Source organism: Mobula birostris, chromosome 13, assembly GCF_030028105.1.
Source record: "Mobula birostris isolate sMobBir1 chromosome 13, sMobBir1.hap1, whole genome shotgun sequence".
Lineage (NCBI taxonomy): Eukaryota > Metazoa > Chordata > Chondrichthyes > Myliobatiformes > Myliobatidae > Mobula > Mobula birostris.
The window spans coordinates 20,924,137-20,947,657 of record NC_092382.1 but is presented as its reverse complement, the minus strand read 5'-3'; the positions used below and the strand labels follow the sequence as shown (position 1 = coordinate 20,947,657).

At 45.1% G+C, this 23,521-nt stretch overlaps 1 protein-coding gene across 1 annotated transcript; it reads right to left on the bottom strand.

Annotated features, from left to right (window-relative positions):
• Positions 1 to 1,571: 1,571 nt before the first annotated feature.
• Positions 1,572 to 21,961, bottom strand: LOC140208547 (uncharacterized). Its single transcript, XM_072277289.1, has 6 exons — positions 21,903 to 21,961; positions 9,281 to 9,377; positions 5,603 to 5,890; positions 4,860 to 5,026; positions 1,778 to 1,949; positions 1,572 to 1,671 (listed from the first exon to the last, which is right to left on the bottom strand). The coding sequence occupies exons 2-6, from the start codon at positions 9,288 to 9,290 to the stop codon at positions 1,598 to 1,600; spliced, it is 711 nt and encodes a 236-aa protein (XP_072133390.1). The 5' UTR covers positions 9,291 to 9,377; positions 21,903 to 21,961; the 3' UTR covers positions 1,572 to 1,597.
• Between the last annotated feature and the right edge of the window lie 1,560 nt (positions 21,962 to 23,521).

Below are 23,521 nucleotides of genomic sequence, written 5' to 3'. Positions count from 1 at the left end.
GAGATTCGGCCTCACCAATGCCTTGTACAACCTCATCATAAAATTCAGCTCTTATATTCAATACTTTGATTAATAAAGGACAATATACCAAAAGCTCTCTTTACGACCTTATCTACCTGTGACGCCACTTTTAGAGAATTTTGTATCTGTATTCCCAGATACCTGTTCTACTGCACTCCTCAGTGCCTTACCATTTACCCTGTATGTTCTATCTTGGTTTGTCCTTCCAAAGTGCAATACCTCACACTTGTCTGTATTAAACTCCATCTGCCATTTTTCAGCCCATTTTTCCAGCTGGTCCAAGTCCCCCTGCAAGCTTTGAAAACCTTTCTCACTGTCCACTACACCTCCAATCTTTGTATCATCAGCAAATTTGCTGATCCAATTTACGACATTATCATCCAGATCATTGATAGAGATGACAAATAACAATGGACCCAGCACTGATCCCTGTGGCACACCACTAGTCACAGGTCTACTTGTATATTGGTAGAGTCTTTGACAAGGTCCCACATGGGAGGCTCATACAGAAAATTAATATGCTTGGGAACTGTGGTGAATTATCCTCGCTGGCAGGGACCCACACTGGGAGAAACATCTTAGCTGGCGGGCGGTGAATCTGTGAAATTATTGTCATAGACTGCTGAGGAAGACACGTCATTGGATATAGTTAAAATGCAGGTCGATATGTTCCTGATTAGGAAGAGCGTCAACATTTACAGAAGGCGGGATAATGGGGTTGAGAGGATTTGCGTAGCAAAATCACTGAGCCGATTGGCTTAATTCTGCTCCTAAGTCTTATGGTTTTAGGGAGCATCTGGAGTATTGTATTCACTTCTGATTGTCCAGCTTTTAGAAGGATTGGAGAGGGTACAGAACAGGTTTATCAGGGTGTTGCCTGGATTCGGTGGCATGTGCTACAAGTAGAGGTTTGATAAACTTGGTTTGTTTACTCTGGAGTTAGAATAGAGTTCTGACAGAGGTACACAAGTTTGAGAGATAAGATTTGGGTCGACAGCTTGTATTTTGTTTGTTATTTTTTTACATAAGACTGGTGTCTAATATCAGAGGGCATTTGGTTAAGATGAGATGTGGGAAATTTACAGCAATTGTGGGTGTTTTTTTTTCATAGAGTTCTGGTACCTGGAATTTACTACCTGAGTCATGTTGAAGGCAACTATGTTAGATATACATGAATGTACAGCAAATGCAAGCATATGGTCAATAATATAAGAAAGGATACCAAAGTATTTTTTTTAAAACTTTCCCAGATATTAAAGAGTAAAAAAAAGGGAGAGGGTCGATATCGGACCGCTGAAAAATGTTGTTGTAGTTGTAGTAACAGGTGAAAAGGAAATGGCAGACAAACTCTGTGGAAGTCACTAGCGGAATTACAAAAAGTAATGAACACCAGTGAACAGAATTGTGTGTTGTGCGATTACAAAGGAAAAGGGGCTTGGAAGATGAAAGGTCTGAAGATAGAAAACTCACCTGGACTGATCCAGAGATCAGCGAATGGCTAATGGCGAATTTTGATTCCCAGGTTTTGCCAAGTCACAGACTAACACTTGAGATGTGGTTTGAACTGAGCATTTCATCACTCACCTATCAGTTGAGTGGGTAATTCAGATAACCCTTGGGCGATGTTCATGTATTCCTGTGGATCAGAACCTGTTTAAATATAAAAAGAATCCATGGAAACAGAGCTAAAATAATTAAAATAACTAAAATGTTTATTTCAATGTGCCTTTGTGTTCAGTGCATGTTTTTAACGTACCGAGCTCCTGTATTTCCCTCAGTATTCTGTCCAACTTCGGTAACTCAGCCCTCCATGCCAGAAAGGATTCCCACATCGCCCTCCGGGCCCGGGAGCCTTTACCCATCACCAAACTGAGGAAGAGTCTGGAACTCTCGGTCCGGTTTCCCTTCTCTGTCAGTTCAGTGACTTTCTAGAAAAGGAAAGTAATAAATTTACCGCGGAGCAGACAGACAGACATGGAGAATGTGCAGGAAAATATCTGTTCATGGCCCCAGTAGCTTCAAAATTGATGCAGTCACTGGGCTGCTGCCTGATCCTCTCTGGGTTCAGTCGTTAACACAGAAACAGTAACTGAGGGAAATTCTAAATCAATATTGTGAAAGAATAAGGATTTACTGACACCCTGCAGTATATTCAACGTGATTAATTTACTTATCCATCAATGTGTAACATTACATCAAAAAGATGTGACAAGAAGAACGGAAGGGAGGGGAGAGCGAGAGAACAAAAAAATGGATGGTGGGCATCACTGAATCGTGGCTGAAAGAAGATCATATTTGGGTGCTCACATCCAAGGATAAATATTTAATCGAAAGGAGAGGCAGGTGGGTGAAAGGGTTGGGTTGACTCTGTTGTCATAAAAAAATAAAAGTTCTTCTAAAGAAGTGATAGCAGATTGGACGGTGTAGCTGTTAAGATACTGCGTAGGGAAAAATGACCCTGATGGAACAGTAACCAGGATGTGGGCTACAAATTTCAGTGGGAGAGAGGAGAGGCATGTAAAGAGGTCAATGTTAAAATAGTCATGGGAAATTTCAATATGCAGGTAGTTTTGGAAAATCAGGTCAGTGCTGAATCCCAAGTGAGGGAATTTATAGAATGCCTATGAGATGGCTTTTGAGAGAAGCCTGTGGTTGAGCCCACTATAGGAAAGGCAAATCTGGATTCGATGTGTGTTGTGTATTGCACCAGATTTGATTGGGGAGCTTAAGGTAAATAAACCCTTCAGAGGCAGTGATCAGAAAATAGCAGAACTCACACTGCAGTTTGAGAGGGAGAAGGTAACGTTAGATGTATCAGTTTACACTGGAATAAATGAATTACAGAGGCATGAGAGAGGAGCTGGGCAAAATTAATTGGAAGAGGACACTAGCAGAGGCAACAGCAAAGCAGGAATAGATGAAGATTCTGAAAGCGATTCAGAGGGCGCAGGTAGAGGTAGATAATCCCAAATATGAAGGATTATTCCAGAGGGAGGATGATCAACCGTGGCTGACGAGGAAGTCAATGCAGCAGAAAAGCAAAGGAGAGGGTATAGAATATAGCAAAATATAGTGGAAAGCTGGAGGACTGGGAAGCTTTTACTAACCAGCAAAAAGCAACTAAAAAGCTGTAAGTAGAGAGAATATGAAATATGAAGGGGTGCTGGCTAATAATGTAAAGTGCTTACCAAAAGGTTCTTGTGATATATATGTCCTTTCAGGACAACCTATTGATTTTTGGTGTCATGCGATATCAGCTTTGTGCGTGGTAGTTCCTGTCTAACCAATCTGAATGTTGGACCAGGAAGTTACCGGGAAAGTTGATGAATGGAAGGAAGTGGGTGTTGTCTGAATGGACTTTAGCACGACATTTGACAAGGCACCGCAGAGGAGGGTGGGCAAGAAAGTTCAGTTGCTCAGCACTCAAGGTAAACTGGTAATTTGGATTAGACAATGGCTTTTTGGAAGAAGGCAGAGAGTGGTTAGAGACTGTTGAATCTCTGACTGGGAATTTGTAATATGTGCTGTGCCACAGGGATCGGTGCTGGATCCGATGTTTGTCATCTATATCAATGATCTGGGTGAAAATGTGGTTAACTGGATCAGCGAATTTGCAGATGACACCAAGAGTGGAGAGTGAGGAAGACTACCAAACCTTGCAGTGGTGTCTAAACCAGCTGAGAAATGGGCTGAAAATGGCGGATGCAATTTACTACAGACAAGTGCGACATGTTGCACTTTGGAAGGACCAAGCAGGGTCAGTCTTATACAGTGACCGGTAGGGCACTGAGGAGTGCGGTAGAGCGAAGTGATCTGAGAGAATAGGTCCATAATCATTAAAAGTGGCAGCAAAGGTTGATAGATTGGACAGAAAGTATTTGTCACACTAGCCTTCATAAATGAAAATATTGAGTACAGGACGTGAAATATGGTGTTGAACGTGTATAAAACGTTGGTCAGGCCTAGTTTTCAGTACTGTGTGCAGATCCGATCACCTACTTCGAGGACAGAGGTAAAGCAGGTTGCAAAGTATGCTGCTGGGACTGGAGGACCTGAGGTATAAGGAAAGATTGAACAGGCTAGGACTTTATGCCTTGGAACGCAGAAGATTGAAGGGTGGTTTGATAGAGGTACACAAAAATATAAGGTGCATAGATAGGGTAAATGAGGGGAAACTTCACTCAGCAGGTGGTGAGATTGTGGAACGAGCTAGCAGTGTGAGTGGTACAAGCGGTGAAGAGAAGTCTGGATAGATACATGAATGGTAAGGGTATAGAGCGCCATGGTCCAGTGCAGGTCAGTGGGAATAGGCAGCTTCAGTAGTCTGGCATGGAACAGATGGGCCAAAGGGCCTGTTTCTGTACTGTACTTTTCTATGAATATGACAAGTCAGCTACTCTGTTAGGGAACTCAGATGGAGACCAGACCAGCTGTGGTGAGCAGGATTCCCTCCCTCAAGTACCGCAGTGAAGCCAGTTGCCCCAGTTTACAATCTGACAATATTCATCCTGGATCAATGAGCTGAGGTGAATTTGACTGACGGTCCCGATAAGACGTGAAATTAGTTTTAGACTGAATGTCTGTTCAACAGTCCAGATATGCAGCCACTGCTCGTATATCACACTGATAAATACAGCAGGTGTGAGAGGAAAAGGTGACGCTGAACCTGTAGCTCCCAGTGCTCCCCACCTTAACAGCTGAAACCAGATCTGCTGGAGACAGTCAGAGATCAAAGTCTCCATTGCCATGTGGAACTCCTAGAACGTGCAGGAGATGAATATTGATCACTATTCCCTCTGATACCAGCAGTTCAGTGACAATATACTAAATACACTCACCTCATTTTCTTCTGTACTGAAATGTCCCTCCTTTGTCAACATCCAACCGAGTCTTTCAACCTTTTCTTCAATCGCCTGTTTGAGTCTGTCCCTGTAGAACTTTGTCAGCTGGTACAGTCGATATTCACCCCCCTCTGCCAGGAGGTCAGAGATTGTAAACTCTGGCTCTGCAAATATAAAAAGTGAATGTAGTCACAAACTCAAATATCACCTGTCTCCACCGCTCTCACCCAACCCAACAAACCAGTCATGTCAACAACCTCAGTGTTCACCTGCCTTCATCTGGAAACATGGATTTTATCCTAATCTCCAACACTGGCCTTAAAACTGACCCATCAATGCGCTGGGCATGACATTACCAGAAGGATCACATTTACTAGAAACCTGTCTCTCTCACCATCGCACCCACTCACCTATTTTAGTTTAAGATGGGCAATAAATGTTGGGACTGTCAATGATAGTTGCTTCCCAGAGATACTCTTTCCATCCTGGCGAATACATTTCCGTTAGATCATATCGCGGAAATACTCTCTTATCTGGACAGCTGCATTTCCTCCGATACACATACTGCAAATCATCAGAGCAGGTGGTACATTTCCTGTAGTGGGGTTAACGGGTGCCCCACTACACCACATGTACCACACCTACACATTTCCCCCTTCTGACCAACCCTCCAACAAGGAATCACATTTACCCGCTTCCTGCCTCATTCTGCGAACACATTACCCTCATATTTCACTCACCTGCTCCTTGTTGGACACTTGACAATTCCGTGTTTAATGAGCTTCCGAGATGACAGACAGTCGCCTCACTTGTACCGGTTCCAGGGTCCTGCTCAGTGTCTCTGACGTCACTGTCTCTGGGCTGAATTTGCTCCACTTCCTCTGCGGCCGGACCGCATTCCATTGGGACATTGCTCTCAATCTGACCCTGCTTTGGTACCTTGCTTCCCGTGTCCCGATCATCTTCCCTCGATGAGTTGCCTAGTAAAAACCTCTGGAGTACTTTCTGTACCCAATTTAATTTCCCACCTGAAGTAAATGAGGAATAGCAGGTTTAGAGTGATTTATACTCGAACAAGGATTCACAATGCGTGTCTGCAATGGAGCCGAGACTCCGGCTGACCAGTTTTGGAGTGGGACTGTGCTGGTGAATGTGAACCACACTTCCTGCTAGGTGACCATCCCGATAAGCCGGTGTCTGGACACATCCACTCCCAGAAAAAGAAATGGATAGACACAGTGATACTGATATCTGACTACGCATTAGTTGAACACACTGATAACCAGCGGTTATTAATGGAACAGCATCAGGTGATACCGGGAATTACCACTGGGATTATCTTTCATAAACATAAATCTCCCTGGGTCACAAACTGCCCAGTCACCTGTGTCACTCACAAACAATCCACTGGATTACTCATGGTCCGATCCCCTAGATCACACGTTCTCCGTTTGCTTTGTCACACATTGCCTTGTCCCCTGGGTCACAGACTGACCATTGCCTCGCTGCCTGGTCCCCTGGGTCCCATCCCGTCACCTGGAGGATGATCGTCACGTTACAACTATAGAAGTCATTGGCAAAGGGAGCGCCTTGGCGTGCAGTTCTCGTAGCTAAACTCAAAGTCTCACCGAGAGAGCTTTGCGTTCATTTGCCGTTGCTAATCTATAGGATGGATGAGATTCAGCTGGAAAGAGTGTCGAGGAGATTGACAAGTACGTTACTGGATGGAGCTATTTGGTTTTTGTGTGATATGTTTCGGCTGGGACAGTTTGCCCTGGATCATGGGAGCTTGAAGGGTGACCTTACACACGTACATAAAGTAATCAGGGGTGCAGATAGGGTGGATAGTCATAGTCTTTTTCCCAGTTTAGGGGAGTCTGAGACTCGAGGGCAGAAATTTAAAAGGGACTGAAGGGGCATTTTTTCACGTGGCGGGTGATGAGTATAAATTGCACGCAGTCAGAGGAGGCTGTAAACACAAATAAAAGGATTCATTTCCAGGCTGTAATCTCTGTTTTATTCCACCTGGAATCACAGAGTTGAGCACAATCACAATGCCCACCGGAGACAGAGACAGTTGGTCACTGGTTATACCGGGTCTCCCATCAGAGATACTGGGAATTTAAATTCAGGTAGCAGATCATCTCAAGAGGGAAATATTGAGAACTCACTTTCACCATTTGGCCACAGACCAGACATGGACTGGGGTATTAAAACAGAGTCAGAATCAGGTTTAATATCACCGGCACGTGACGTGAAATTTGTTAACTTAGCAGCAGCAGCTCAATACAATACATAATCTAGCAGGGAAAAATAATAATGAATAAAAAAAATAAACAAGTAAACCAATTACAAATATTAAATAGATTTTTTAAAAACTTGCAAAAACAGTAAGACTGTATATTAAAAAAAAACTAAGGTAGTGTCCAGAGATTCAATGTCCATTTAGGAATCGGATGGTAGAGGGGAAGAAGCTGTTCCTGAATCGCTGAGTGTGTGCCTTCAGGCTTCTGTACCTGCTTTCTGATGGTAACAGTGAGAAAATGGCATGCCCTGGGTGCTGGAGGTCCTTCATAATGGACGCTGCCTTTCTAAGACACTCTCCCTGAAGTTGTCCTGGGTACCTTGTAGGCTCGTACCCAAGATGGAGCTGACCAGATTTACAACTTCCTGCAGCTTCTTTTGGTCCTGTGCAGTAGCCCCTCCATACCAGACAGTGATACACCAAACCAGACCACAAGTTTATCTAAAATGAAGTGTCTGCTGATCCTCAGCCATTTCCAAGGCTGGCAATGTTCTCGGCTCGGTTACAGAAAACAGAGTTTGGAAAATTTCTCTCATCTACTTTGCTGAAATCACAGCATTGGACTTCTCTGAAATCCTGGAAATGCTCTTATCACCTGTTTCTGAATTTTATAAATAAAAGTTGGAGATGTCTTTCACCCCTAAACAGGCCGATGTGCAACAAACCCTGAACCTGGACGTTTACGTAACGAACAACACCGCCGTCACATTCCTGTTTGTGTTTCACTCTCAACCTGCTGATTCAGGGTCTCCAGCTCCTTTCACTCAGTTGGAGCTTTGTCTGGTGAACAAAGTCATTCGACCATTACTGGTGTCAGGTCCCTGCACTGGGACTGTTGGACTGATCGATTACACAAAGCTGCTTTACCAGTGGGATCAATGACACTTTTCTCTGCCCTGTTAGCACCTGTGTAAGTTTCTTCATCTGAACTATTAACCATATAACAATTACAGCATGGAAACAGGCCATCTCGGCCCTTCTAGTCCATGCCGAACTCTTACTCTCACCTAGTCCCACCAACCTGCACTCAGCCCATAACCCTCCATTCCTTTCCTGTCCATATATCTATCCAATTTATTTTAAACGACAACACTAAACCTGCCTCAACCACTTCTGCTGGAAGCTCGTTCCACACAGCTACCACTCTCTGAATAAAGAAGTTCCCCCTCATGTTACCCCTAAACTTTTGCTCTTTCACTCTCAACTCATGTCCTCTTGTTTGAATCTCCCCCACTCTCAATGGAAAAAGCCTATCCACATCAACTCTATAAATCCCCCTCATAATTGTAAACACCTCCATCAAGTCCCCCCTCAACCTTCTACGCTCCAAAGACTAAAGACCTAACTTGTTCAACCTTTCTCTGTAACTTAGGAGATGAAACCCAGGCGACATTTTAGTAAATCTCCTCTATACTCTCTGAACTTTTATTGACATCTTTCCTATAATTCGGTGACCAGAACTGTGCACAATACTCCAAAATTGGCCTTACCTATGCCTTATACAATTTCAACATTACATCCCAACTCCTATACTCAATGCTGTGATTAATAAAGGCCAGCATACCAAAAGCTTTCTTCACCACCCTATCCACATGAGATTCCACCTTCAGGGAACTATGCACCATTATTCCTAGATCCCTCTGTTCTACTGCATTCTTCAATGCCCTACCATTTACCATGTATGTCCTATTTTGATTAGTCCCACCAAAATGTAGCACCTCACATTTATCAGCATTAAACTCCATCTGCCATCTTTCAGCCCACTCTTCTAAGTGGTCTAAATCTCTCTGCAAGCTTTGAAAACCTTCTTCATGATCCACAACTCCACCTATCTTAGTATCATCTGCATACTTACTAATCCAATTTACCACCCCATCATCCAGATCATTAATATATATGACAAACAACACTTGATCCACTACAGATCCCTGAGACACACCGCTACATACCGTCCTCCAATCTGACACACAGTTATCCACCACTACTCTCTGGCGTCTCCCATCTAGCCACTGCTGAATCCATTTTACTATTTCGATATTAATGCCTAACGATTGAACCTTCGATGTGCAGCTACAGGGCAGAAGTTTAATTATAAAGATCCCAGTGAACATACCTGTAGCCATTCTGATTCTGACTGACGATTGTCGATTGTCGTCGTCTTGTTCACACTTTGGTCGCGGTGCAGGACAGTTCCAGCTGCTGGTGATGCCCTGAATTACATACAACAAGCAGACAGTGAGTCAGAGAGAGTACGATTCTTTGCAAAATGTGACAGTATCACCACCCTGTGTATCAGAGCAGCAGTTTGCTTAGGGAACAAACATTCCCTGTTAACATCAACTCCCACACCATGTCTGTATGTCTGTCCAGTGATATCTGGCGAATCTTACTGATAGAGTCACAGAGCAACAGAGCACAGACACAGACCCTTCAGCCCAATGAGACAATGCTGACCACAGTGCCCACAGAGATGGTCCCAATTTCCTGTGTCAGGCCCATTTCACTCCTGGCCTCTTCACTCCATCTACACATCCCAACTGCTATCGTCACAATCACTGTCTATCTCATTGGTAACTCTGAAGCAAAGCATTCATTAAGCACCTCGCCTATCACCGCATCCTCCAGGCACATTTCCTCCCTTGCTCCTGTGTAGTCCTACGCTCAGTCTATTCATCCTCCTCTTCTTTTCCCACATGCAGAACACCTTTGGCTTTCCTTCGTCCTGCTTCTCAAGGACTTCTCAAGTTCCTTCGACCTCTAAGTCACTTCTTAAGCTCCTTCCAGGCTACGTTATAATTCTCTGGAGCCTTGCTTGGATGTTGCTTCCTAAACCTAAATAATGCTTCCTTTTCCCTCTTGCTTAAATGTTCTCATCTCTTGTGATCACAGTTTGTTTATATAAACATTGTTTCACTGTGGGTGGAACAAATCTACCCCGAACTGCATATAAGTGTTCTTGAAACAACCTTCACATTTCCATTGTGTGTTTCCCGTTGAAAATGTTTTCCCAATTTACACTCCAAAGTTGCTCCAAATACCATTGTAACTATCCATCCACTAATTAAATACTGTCTTGTAGGGTCTGCTACTATCCTTGTCCATGACCATGATAAAAGTTGGGGTGTTGTGGTCACTGTCTCAAAAAGGTCACCCATCGTGACATCTGTCACCTGACCAGCATCATTGCCTCATACTAGATGCAGTATGGCAACTCCTCCAGTTAGCCCATCCACATACTGTGTCAAGAATCCTTCCTGGACACACAACACATTCTGCCTCATTGACACATTTTGGAGCGAGGAGGTGCAATCAAAATCAGGAAAGTTGAGGTCAACAGTGATAACAACCTTGTTGCTTTTGCACCTTTCCCAACGCTGCCAAGTTATCTGCTCTCATTATCCCCGTGGCTTTGGGGGAGGCCTATAGAATACTCCCAGAATGGTAGCCCCCTTCCCGTTTCTGACTTTCACCCACATTGATGTCCTCTGTGTATGTCGCTGTGATACCATCCCTAATTAGTACAGAGAATTCTCCCCCGTTCACCCCCCCCCCCCGCCCATATGTATTATGAAACAACTAAAACCTGGAGCATCAAACACCAATCCTGCCCTTGTAACAGTCAGGTCTGTGTAATGGTGATAACATGCCATCCATTGCTCGGATTTCCAGAAACTGCAGATTTTCTCTCTTTTTTTTGATAGGTCATCATTCAGTCATGGTACAAGTCATAATACATAGTAGAATTAGGTAAAACGGTCATTCTAGTCTGCTCCATAATCAATCATGAAGCATTATTTTTCCAACACTGTATTGTTGCTTCCCTGCTATAATACTCAACCCATTTAGCAATCCAGAACATAAATATACCTAACGACAGCCTCCACCACCCTCTGTGGCATCAAATTCCACAGATGAACCAACATTTGGCTGAAGTAATTGCTCTCACCTCAGTTTTAAAGTGAAGCTTCTTTATTCTGAGGCAGCACTCTCAGATCCCAGACTCTCCGTCTAATCAAGACACCCTCTCCATTCCCACTGCATCCAGACTTGCTGTTATTCAGTTGGTGTAAATAATCACCCCTGCCCTAACTTCCACCCCCCCCCCCACCACCAAACCCCAACCACCATTGCTCTGAACTCCACTGAACACAGGCCCAGGTCCATCAAATACTCCACATGCATAATGCTTATTCTTCAGATTATTCTTGTGAACCTTGTTATCAACAGCTGTACCGAATACATTTCCGGGGAAAACAGGACAATTGGTACCAGGATAATGTACTGGGAAAAGCTGTGCCTTCTTTACTCTTCTGTCAACTCTCACAAAATGTTCCAGGGTGAATGTAATACAGATAAACTGGAATCACTAGAAATGCTCAGCAGGTAAGGAACAGCTGTGGGGAGAGGAAAAAAGTTAGCAATTCGGTTTCCTAACCTTTCATCAGAATGGATTCAAACATCATCCAGTTTTTAGTGGAAAATCTTGGGTTGTTCTCCATGGAGTGGTAGGGACTGAGGGAAGATCGGATGGAGGTTTATAAGATTATGAAAGACATAGATAGAGTAGACGGGGAGTATTGTTTCACTGTTTAGAAATGTCTAATACCAGAGGACATGCAATGACGGTGTGAGGGAGTAGTTGCAAAGGAAATGTTAGGGTAAGTTTTTCTACTCAGAGAGGTGTGGATGCCTGGAATGCATTGTCTGTTATGGTGGTGGAAGCCAACACATTGGAAGCTATTAAGAGATGTTTAGGTAGGCACATGGGTGTGAGGAAGATTGAGAGGATATGGACATTGTGTACGTAGGTGTCATTATTTTTTTTTGGGGGGGGGGTTTGATTTACTTTTTATCTGGTTTTGCACACCATTGTGGCCGATGCGCCTGTTCCTGTGATGTACTGTTCCATTTTCTGTTCTATCTTCAGCATCTTGAGTTTCCCTTTGACTCCCACCAGCAGATAGACAGTTGACAGTGAGGGGGAATTTCCAAAAGTGAATTGAATTCTGAAACCCCGGTCTATTTCTACTGGGGCAAACACAAAATAGCGTATATAATCACAGCCTCTCCCTGCGAGGGATGGAATGGGAACTCATTCTCTGCTTTGCTTCAGAACTTCAGAACCTCAGAACCAAACATCTGAGCACAGAACAGAAATACTCGCTCAACATCTCATAAACCCGGACAACCTGATCCCCTGATTCATTTTATCTGGGTGAAAACGTGTGGTATTCCAGGATCCAACCTCAGAGGGTCACAGCCCACACCCAGAGCCTCACACATCTTTTCCACATATCACATTGGGTGTTTCCACATCTCACACTGACAGACTCACGCTACCAATATCCAGCCCTTGGAGACGTCTGCTTCACTGCGGAAGGAGGAACATCCAGCCACATCTGTAAAAGCACCAACGTAGACCGAAGCCCAAACACTACCAGTTCCATATTCCTGGAGCCCCCATCCCAAGATTGTATCTCAAGCACCAACTCTCCCAGGGCTCTTTGCTGCCGGTAATATGCGGCAGTGTCTCAGCTAATCCCAGTTCAATCTTCTTGCTGCGTGGGATCTCGCCCAGTACAGCTGGCTGCCATGTTTCCTGCAGTGTAGCAGGAACAAAATGTAAAATTATAAAGTAGAAAATGCTGGGAACTCAGTTCATCAGACTACATCTCTGAAAGGACAAATGGTGGAAGACCCAGTTTCAGAACTGAGACTGTTCGAGATGCTGCCTATCTGCTGAGCGTTTCCAGTATTTTCTCCTCCTTACTTTGAATTTCCTGCAACTGTAGTATTCTCTCCCTCCTCGTTTTAATGCACAGATAGTACCTGATTGTAAAATATCAACAACACCCTAAACAGTAAATGCCACCCCACCCCAAACCATTTGTTAGTTCCTCAGTTCATTCTGACCCTGGTGTAATACATTCCATACAGTCAATGCTCACAGCATCCTTTCCTCCCACTGTCATTCTGTCACATTTGCTCCTGAGGCCACTGTCTCTACGCTGAGAGCCGGTGACCACAGAGCGATAAAAATGTGCAGCACTTGCTGCAGCTCTGACGGGCTGTTACCCTGGAAACAGAGGAAGTGGCTCACCGAAAATAACCGAAAAAGGAAATAACAAACTCAACATCAGATGCTGTGAGTTTCATTTTGACAAAGATTAACACTGCAGCCATTTTGTAACGGTGAAACTAAAATTGAAATGGTTGCTTTTACCCTGCCACCTGCTGTGTTCAATTCAACCTCTGGTAGCTCCAGCTATCAAAAACCCAATCCTGGAAAACTTGTAAAACAAATCTTCGCAATGAAGACAAAATTTAGAAGAGAGTTTGCTGAAATATATCATTGTGGCATTGGGACACAGGCTGGACAGAGATTGAACAAAATGGTTGATAGATATCATTGATGTGGTGGGATACAGGCTGGACAGAGATTGAACAAGATGGCTGATATATATCATTGATGTGGTGGGATACAGGCTGGATGGAGATTGAACAGTGGGTTGATATATATCATTCAGTTGGTGGGATTCAGACTGGACAGAGGTTGAACCAGATGGGCAGGGAATGAGCAGATGGAACCCGGTGGGAGAAGGAATCAAGTGCACTCTCCGATGGTCGTCCAGTAATACACAGACACTGAAATAATAGTACACACTACTAGATAACAGATTCCAATATAACAAAGCCAGAGCAAACAATAGCCCTGGAGGAACGTTGTTTTCTTTTTACTGTGTACTGTCCCAGCAGCTTATGGTCGAAATGACAATAAACTTGACTTGACTAAGAAGTTCGGTATATATCGTTTTCCACCCTACACGCTTCATCAGTGCTCCGGAGAAAGTATCCCATCCCGATACCGCACAGCTTAATACAACTACTGTCTACTGCTATTTCTTTAACTGAATGAAGTAGCGGAGAACTGTGGACACAGCTGAGCACATCATAGAAACCAACTTCCCCTCCATGGACTCAGTCTACACTCCCCACTGCCTCAGTAAATCAGCCAACATAATGAAAGATCCCCACAACCTGAACATTCTCACTTCTCACCCTCCCACTGGGGCGAAGATAAAATAAAACAGAAACATACCACCGGGCTCAGGGATGGTGTCCGTTCGGCTGTGATAAGCGAACTGAAAGTTCCCCAGCGGGATGAGATGGAGCTCACAGTCTAAATCGATCTGACCTTGCACCACATATCTACCTGCACTGCACTTCCTCTGTAACCAGAATGAGTTGTTACACTCAGGTATTGTTATCTTAATGTACTGCTGTAATGTATTGATCTGTGCGGTTAATACCGAAGACACGATTTTCACTGTACCTCTGTACATGTAAAACAAAATAAAGATTCCCCATTTTAATCGTGTGGAAATATTAGACGGCCTGGGTTGCTCCTTTGGAAATTCTGGAGGGAGTGTACACAATTCCGAGAAACCCAGATAAATGAAACAACACTTAATTCCGGCATTAATAGGCTCATATATCGGGAAACACTGGCTGCATTTCGGCAAGTCGTTGCAATGGAAACAAGATGGAAATAAACTTCCCAGTACCCCGAGAGGACGTTAGAGATCTGGATCTCACTGTCCTGTCTGAACGGGGGATAAATGAAACTACTCATACACGTGGATCAGTGTCCCGAGGGTGTGATTACTCTGTTGAACCCTCGCGTCTGCAAGAACACACCAGGCCGAACGGCCGATTCCAGTGTGCTGGACATATGTAAAACAGTTATCGACCCCAGGCATCGATCCAGGTGAAGTTTGGATCCGAGACCGGGCCGGGTGATGGAGGTAAAGGTCCCCAGCTACATCTTAATGGATTTGTTCAGTCTCGGCTTCACCACCTCATCCCGCTCCTGGGATCAGAACAACCGGGGCTGAGCGGCGGCTCATCTCAGGCGGTTTGGTGTAACGGTCCCATAACCCGGACCGACCCCGGCAGGTTGTGTCCAGGAAGTGGGACGAGGCCGCCAGTTCGAGGAAGTTAACGGGACGCTCTGCCCAACATCAGCACCACCCCCCACCCCACCCCACCCCACCCCACCGGGATCGACATCAGTACTCACCGATGGGAAATTGTCGGTCGCGTTCACACCTGGTGACCGGCCTCAATAGTGACCGATGAGAACTTGACCAATTTGTCCCGCAGACAGCGATCGGTTCACCGGCTCCCAGCCGACCATCCGCTTCAACAGAGAACGGAAAGAAAAGCACCGCCCATCCGGGGACTGTGAGAGCGGGGGCGGGGTCTCGGCAGCGGCGGGGGCGGGGCCTCGATAATAAAACCCCGCAGATGCTGCAGATCTGCATTTGAAATGGGAGCGAGAAACGGGATCACGTGACGGGTGGAGGGTCTCCCATCTGAACCGGTGACTCTGCTCCTCGCCTCTCACACGCAGCCCGACCCACCGCTGCGTTTTACACGTTATTTCATTTTTTACATCAGCTACATTTTTAATTTTTCCCTCTTTGTCTTCCCCGTTCCCATCGCCCCACCTCCCGGTTCTCCGAATTACGGTTTCGATTCCCATCCCGGTCCGATACACAATTCCCAACCGAACAGGAGTTGTGCAGGTTTCATGGTAATCACTTCTATGTTTATAAGCACTAATTTCTATTCACATTCCTCCGGAGCCTCGCTGGACAGGAACACTGAAACATCAAGTGAAAAACAGCAGGAGGTGGCCATTCAGCCCCTCGAACCATCAACAAGATGTCGGCTGCTCTCCCATCTCAGTCAAATGTTTTTGTCCAATCCACAGTTCCTTGATCCCTTCGGTCTCCACACATCTGCCGGCCTCTGTTTTGTGTGAAGACGATCACTGAGACTTCATCATCTTCCAATAATCAGTCTGGTGAATCTCTAAAACAAACGCTCTCTAACTTCTTAGATAATCCTCCATGGATTTAAATTCCTTTTCTGCAGCCCCGTGTTTTCCCAACCACTCACCTCCCACCCCCGTCACTATTTACACCTTCCCACCTCCCCCCTCACCTGGATCCACCTCTCACTCCCCAGCTCTTGCCCCATTCCCACCCCTCACCTCTTTTCTCTGACTATTTCCTGTCCACTCTCAGTCCAAAGGGAGGGTCTCAGCCCAAAATATTGACAATTGATTTCCCTCCACAGATGCTGCCCGACCCACTGAGTTCCTCTGGCAGTTTGTTCTTTGGCTACATAATCGATGTTAGTATGGGGAGCAGGATTTACACCATATTCCAAATATAATCTCAGCAAAGTCCAAGTAATTATTACGGAAATTACTCTGGACAACAAAGTTTTTTCTTCATGATCCTTTAGGTGCATCTTATGAATTTTGGGCTACTGATCATGAAAACCAACATGAAATTTCCCTATCACGCTCCATTGTTTGAAATCACTAATGTTTATTATTTCAATTCATAATTCAGGTCAATTAAAATGTTGCCTACAATGTAAGCTGGAAAGTTTCCTATCTTGTCCAGGCATGCTTGGGCATGCTTATGCGGCGTGGCTGCTGCATATCAGGACAGGTTTAAGTCATAATTATTGGGTTCTGGACTGTAAGGATGGAATTTTCTATCACCAGGCACAAAAATTTCTATGAAGGATTTTGATATTTGAGACAGATGCTTCCCAGAATAACTGATGCCAAGATTAAGGAAAGCATTTTTGTTGGTCCACAAATCAAACAGGTCATCAATGAATGGCAATTTGAAGAATTTCTAGTGGGACCGGAGAAAATCACATGGAAGGCATTCAAGGAAGTTGTTAAGATTTTTCTCGGCATCTACAGAGCACCAACCTACATGCAGCTGGTTGAAATCATACTTCAAACATATAAAACCATGAAATACAGCTTGTCACTAAAGATTCATTTTCTGCATTCCCGTTTAGACTTCTTCCCTGTAAATCTCGCTGCTGTTAGTGATGAGCACGTGAAAGGTTTCACCAGGAGATAGCGGTCATGGAGAGAAGACACCGGGGCAACTGGAATTCATCAATGCTGGCGAATTATTGTTGCACACTAAAGCAAGCAGGCTCAGACACTGAGCACAAATGAAAATCATTAACAAAATAATTTTAACTTAGTTGAACTATTGGATAGCATCAGTACCATCATGCAATTAAACACATTATATTCAATAAAAGTTCATTTGTTGTTTCTCCAAATTCCTACGTGATACAAGTAGTCTGAAATTATATTTGTGTTCATCTCCAAGCAGTCTATCATCAGCAAAAAAATTCTAAGGGAGCAACACTTTTGAAAAAAAATGTTGTCCATACCTCACTTAAACACGAGAGGACCTGCAAATGCTGGAAATTCAAAGCTACACACACAAAATACTGCAGGGACTCAGCTCATCAGGCAGTGTCTGTGGAAAAGTGTAAACAGTCAACATTTTCGGCAAAGAGTCTTCTTCATTACTGAGGAGGGATGGACAAGATACCTGAATAAAACTTTGGAGGAAGAATCGGAGAGTTGTCAGTAGGAGAAAGGGAAGGAGGGGACTCAGCGAAAGTAATAGGTTGGTGAGCGGAAATGAAAGTTCAGAGTGGAGCATAGAGAAGTCCGGGGCGGGGAGGGAGGACTTGTTTACTGGAAGGAGAATTCAATACTCATGCAATCGGGTTGGAGATTACCCAGATGGAATATAAGGTGTTGCCCCTTCACTCTGCCGGTGTTCTCATCCCGGCACGAAAGGAGGCCATAAATCGAGACGTCAGAATGGGAATCAGAATTAAAGTGTTTGGCCACTGCGAAGTCCCCCTTCTTGCAGATGATACACAGACGCACAACAAAACGGTCTCCTAATTCACGGTGGGCCGCACCAATGTAAATCTGGCTCCATCGGGAGCACGGGGCACAATAGACGACCCCAGCAGATTCGCAGGTGAAGTGTTGCCTCATCTGGAAGGACTGTTTTGGGCTATGCATGAAGGCGAGGGAGGAGGTGTACGGGTAGGTGTAGCACTAAGGCCGCTTGTAGGGATAAGTGACTGGAGGGAAATTAGTGAGGAGGGTTGATCCCTGTTGAAAGGCGAGGGCGGGGTGGGAGCGAGGAAGGTAAAGATGTGTTTAGTTGTAAGGACCTCTTTGGATACGGTGGAAGTTGCAGAGGCTGAAGGGGAGGTAGATAAGGACAAGAGGAACTCTATTATTCTCTGCTTTCAGTCATTGAGCCCTGTGTGAATCCACCTCGCTAGCTCCCCGTGAATCCCACGTGACCGAAACTTCCAGATCAGCTGCCGTGCGGGATCTTGTTCGTGGCTTTACCAAAGTCCATTTAGACAAAATCACCGCTCAACTTCATCTATCTCCATATTTACCTCCTCTAACATCTCCAGAATACTTGACAGATATGATGTCCTACTGGGTGGTGTAGTCGGTGATTTCCCCATACCCAATGTCCAACCACCCGAGGCTTCAGCTTCATTGCAGACTGAGGAAATTCCAATCCCAGCTGTAGAATTGCCAACCTGGATTGAAATCCATACGCTGCCAGTTCCATGTTCTGAGAGAATCCATCCTGATAGTATAACCCAGTGACAGACGCTTCGATGCCGGCGATTTGCCGTGGTGCTGCTGCCACTTTTGATTTACAAACTGAGCTGGAACCTGAAGACCTTCTGCCGGGGCTGGGTCTCAGGCTGGTGAACCAGTCTGGAGCTTGAGAGAGGATGCGGAGACACTTAAGCATGTCTCCAGCAGCTAAACTGAGCACATTTGATCACCATCTTATTACCGAGAGGGATCCTGCCCAGCACGATTGGCTGCCATGTTTCCCTCAGGGTAGCAGAAACAAAATGTAAAATTATAAAACAGAAAATGCTGGGGACTCAGTACATCCAGCTACATTCCTCAAAGGAGAAATGGTGGAGTGACCCAGTTTCAGAACTGGGACTGTCTAAGATGCTGCCGATCTGCTGAACGTTTCCAGCATTCTGTCTTGTATTACTTTACATTTCCGGTAACAGCAGTTTTTGTTCATTTTCAACGCACAGATAGTAGCTGTTTACAAAATGTTTGGGACAGACTAAAATGTTTAAACCATTTGTGTAAATGCCACTCTGACCCCTCCAATTTGTTAGTTCTGAGTTCATTCTGACCCTGGTGTAATACATCCCATACAGTCAATGTTCACAGCATCCTATCCTTCCACTGTCATTCTGTTACATTTGCTCCTGGGGCCACTGTCTCTACGCTGAGAGCCGGTGACCACAGAGCGGCAAAATGTGCAACACTTGCTGCAACTCTGACAGGCCGTTGCCCTGGAAACGGAGGAAGTGGCTCACCAAAAATAACTGAGAAACGAAGTAACAAACTTAATATAAGATGTTATGAGTTTCATAGTGTCAAGGATCAACACTAGGCCACTTTTTAACGGAGAAACTAAAATTGTAATGCCTGCTTTTACCCTGCCTCGTGCTGTATTCAATTAGACCTCTGGTAGTTCTTGTTAACAAAGGAAAACAAAAATAACAAAAACACAGAAAAAAATAAAAAAATAATAAAACAACAACGAATCCTGGAAAATTAAATGAAGTAAAAGGTGAAAGAGAACACTTTACAACGATGACATAGGTCAGAAGAAAGTTTGCTGATACTGATCAGTGAGGTATCCTAAAATGACACAGCTAGAACAAACAATAAGAAATTTGGCATATACCGTTTGCCCCTGACCAAACTTTATCAATGAGTCACGGAAAGTATCCGATCTGGATACTTCCCGCCTTCGTACGGCTGCTGCTCTGCCCATGAGAAGTTGAAACATCAGAGAACTGTGGACACAGCTGAGCACAACATAGAAACAGGCCGCCGCCACCCCCCATGAACTGTCTCTATATTCCCCGTTGGCTCAGCAAAACAGGAAACATAATCAAAGTTCTCCACAAACCTGGACATTCTCACCTCTCCCCACCCATCCGGTGGAAGATTAAAAGAAAACAGAAACATACCACTGGGCTCAATGGTGGCCTCCATTTTGCTGTGATATCAAATTGAATGTTCCCAGTATGATAGGACACAGCTTAATAAGATGGACTGTCGACCTCACTATCTAACTCCATGTGACCTTGGACCATATGTCTACCTGCACCGCACTTTCTCTGTAACCATAATGATTTGTTACATTCAGTTATTATTTTACCTTCCATCACCTCAATGTTCTGTTGTAATGTATTGATTACTATGGATGGTTCGCAAGACAGGTTTTCACTATACCTCGGTACATGACAAGAATAAACGATTCCCCACTTTAATTGTGTGGAAACATCAGAGAGAACGAGCTTTTCCTCTGGAACATCTGTAGAGAGTTTTCACTAAAGTGTACACACTATTGAGGAACCCACATAGAAATATAGAAACATAGAAAATAAGTGCAGGAGTAGGCCATTCGGCCCCTCGAGCCTGCACCGCCATTCAGTACGATCATGGCTGATCATCCAACTCAGAAACCTGTACTTGCCTTCCCTCCATACCCCCTGATCCCTTTAGCCACAAGGGCCACATCTAACTCCCTCTTAAATATAGCCAATGAACTGGCCTCAACTGTTTCCTGTGGCAGAGAATTCCACAGATTCACCACTCTCTGTTTGAAGAAGTTTTTCCTAATCTCGGTCCTAAAAGGCTTCCCCTTTATCCTCAAACTGTGTCCCCTCGTTCTGGACTTCCCCAACATCGGGAACAATCTTCCTGCATCTCGCCTGTCTAATCCCTGTAGGATTTTATACCTTTCAATAAGATACCCCCTCAATCTTCTAACTTCCAACGACTATAAGACTAGGCGAACCAGTCTTTCATCATATGAAAGTCCTGCCATACCAGGAATCAATCTGGTGAACCTTCTTTGTACTCTCTCTATGACAAGGAAACCTTTCCTCAGATTAAGGGAACCAAAACTGCACGCAATACTCCAGGTGTGGTCTCACCAAGGCCTTGTACAACTGCAGTAGTACCTCCCTGCTCCTGTACTCAAATCCTCTCGCTATAAAGGCCAGCATACCATTCGCCTTTTTCACCGCCTGCTGTACTTGCATGCCCACTTTCAATGACTGGTGTATAATGACACCCAGGTCTCGTTGCACCTCCCCTTTTCCTAATCAGCCCCCATTCAGATAATATATATATACACACACACACACATAAATGGAATACGCTTAATTCTCACATTAATATGGTCATATACCCGGAAATATCGGCAGGTCGTAACAGGGGAATGGAATCAAGAACAAAATGCCCAGACAGAAAGAGATGCCGTCACAGATCTGGATGTCACTGCTGGTCTCAACGGGGAAAAGATAAAACTGCTCATACACGTGGGGAAATGCCTCGAACGTGGAGTTACTGCCATTAATCTTCTCTGTCTGCAAAAGCACGACAGGCCGAATGGCCGCTTCCCGTGTACTGGAACTATGTAAAACAATTATCGACCCCAGGCATCGCCGCAGGTGAAGTTTGGATCCGCTACCGGGCCGGGTGATGGACATAAAGATCCCCGGGTACAACTCCACAGATGGGAGTAGTTCCAGCATCCCGCCTCATCCCGCTCCCAGGACTAGAGCAACAGGGGCTGAGCGGAGGCTCATCTCCGGCGGCTCGGTGTGAAGGTCCCACAACCAGGATCGACCCCGGCAAGTTTTGGCCAGCAACCCGGACCGAAACCGCCTGTCCGTGTGAGTTAACGGGACTCTCTGCCCATCGTCAGACTTCCCTGCTCGGGACCGGCCTCAATACTCACCGATGGGAGCTTCCCCCGCAGACAGTAAATCTTCCCCCGGCTCCCCGCCGACGATCCGCATCAACGCTGAACGGAAAGGAAACCACCGACTATCGAGACTGAGCATGCGCAGTATGAGCTCCGCGTCTCCAGCGCTGTGGTGGGCGGAGAGCGGTGGTAGGGGAGCGGACACAAACCTGCAGATGCTGCAGCTCCGCGGTAAACGGGATTGGTGAGTCTCTCATGTCAATATTAGAATCAGGTTCAATATCACCGGTATGTGTCATAAAAATGTGTTGTCTTTACGGCAGCAATACTAAGTAATATATAATAACAGAGAAAAACTGTGAACCACAATAAGGACATGTGTGTGTGTGTGTGTGTGTGTGTGTGTGTGTGTGTGTGTGTGTGTGTGTGTGTGTGTGTGTGTGTGTGTGTGTGTATGTGTGTGTGTGGGAGTGTACAATTTTTTGAGCAGCACAGATGAATGCAAGAGGTCCAAATCTCCCGTAAATAGGGTCATACATCGGGAAACAATGGCTGCACTTCAGCAGGTCATAACTGTGAAATGGGCTGAAAAACAAATGCCCATCCACAGTGGGAGGAGGTGACTGATCTGGACGCCACCGCCTTGTCTGAACGGACGAAAGATGAAAGATGAAAGATGGGTATAGTCCCGGCATCACCGCCTCATTCCTCCCCCGCCCGTCAGAACTAGACAACAGGGACTGAGCAGAGGCTCATTTCAGATGGTTCGCTGTGAAGGTCCCACAACCCGGACCGACGCCGGCAGATTCTGCTCCAGGAAGCGGGGCGAGGCCGCCAATTCGGAGAAGTTAACGGGACTGACTGCCCAACATCAGGCCTCCCCGCTTGGGACCGGCCTCGATACGCACCGATGTGAACTTGATGTCTTCACCCCGCAGTCAGCGATCCCTCCCTCGGCTCAGTAAAGCAGAGCGGAGGGTGGGACTTGGGAAACAAACCGGTGTTACGAACCAGCAGCAATAGATTACAAATGGAGTCTGGTTTAGATGTTAAAACCACTATCTTTATTAGTAACTACTTATAATATCTTAACTTAAGAAGGATAAAGAAAAGTTAACAGTGTTATGTAGGTATATATATGTGTGTGGCTTCCGAGGTAACAAACTTGGAAACAAAGCTAGAGTCTTACGAGGGTGAAATATGCAAGTTCAGTTGTCCACGATGTGAATGATGTGAGAGAGAGAGATATCTGTAATCCCAGACAACCGTAGAGAGAAGGCGATCACGTCGAATTTCACAGATAAACGAAAGAGCCGTCGTCGAAGATCTTATCCATTGAATCGATCCAAAGTCCACTCAAATATCTCATAAAAGTGACCTGTCACAGGAATGTCGTCTTCAAGTGGTTACCACATCATATACCCAGGCAAGGGTTAACTTCGAGTGGTCCCACAGATCATTCCTGAATCCACTCCGGTGGATAATACGAAGTGTGAGACACACACATCTGGAGCAAACCTGCCCCGGCAGTTCTTAGTTCCAACTCTTACTCAGACTGCGAGAGTAGCTGTGCTCTCTCTCTCTCTCTTTCTCTCTCTCTCTCTCTCTCTCTCTATCTATCTCTCTGTCTGTCTATTTTAATCTGCACAAAC

Bases quoted from the DNA above. Each gene is read 5' to 3' on its own strand.
- LOC140208547 (XM_072277289.1), bottom strand. The intron at 5,027-5,602 runs GTGAGTGAAATA...TTATATTTGCAG, and splicing joins AAGTGTCCAACAAGGAGCAG to AGCCAGAGTTTACAATCTCT. The intron at 1,950-4,859 runs GTGAGTGTATTT...TTCCTTTTCTAG, and splicing joins TCAGTACAGAAGAAAATGAG to AAAGTCACTGAACTGACAGA.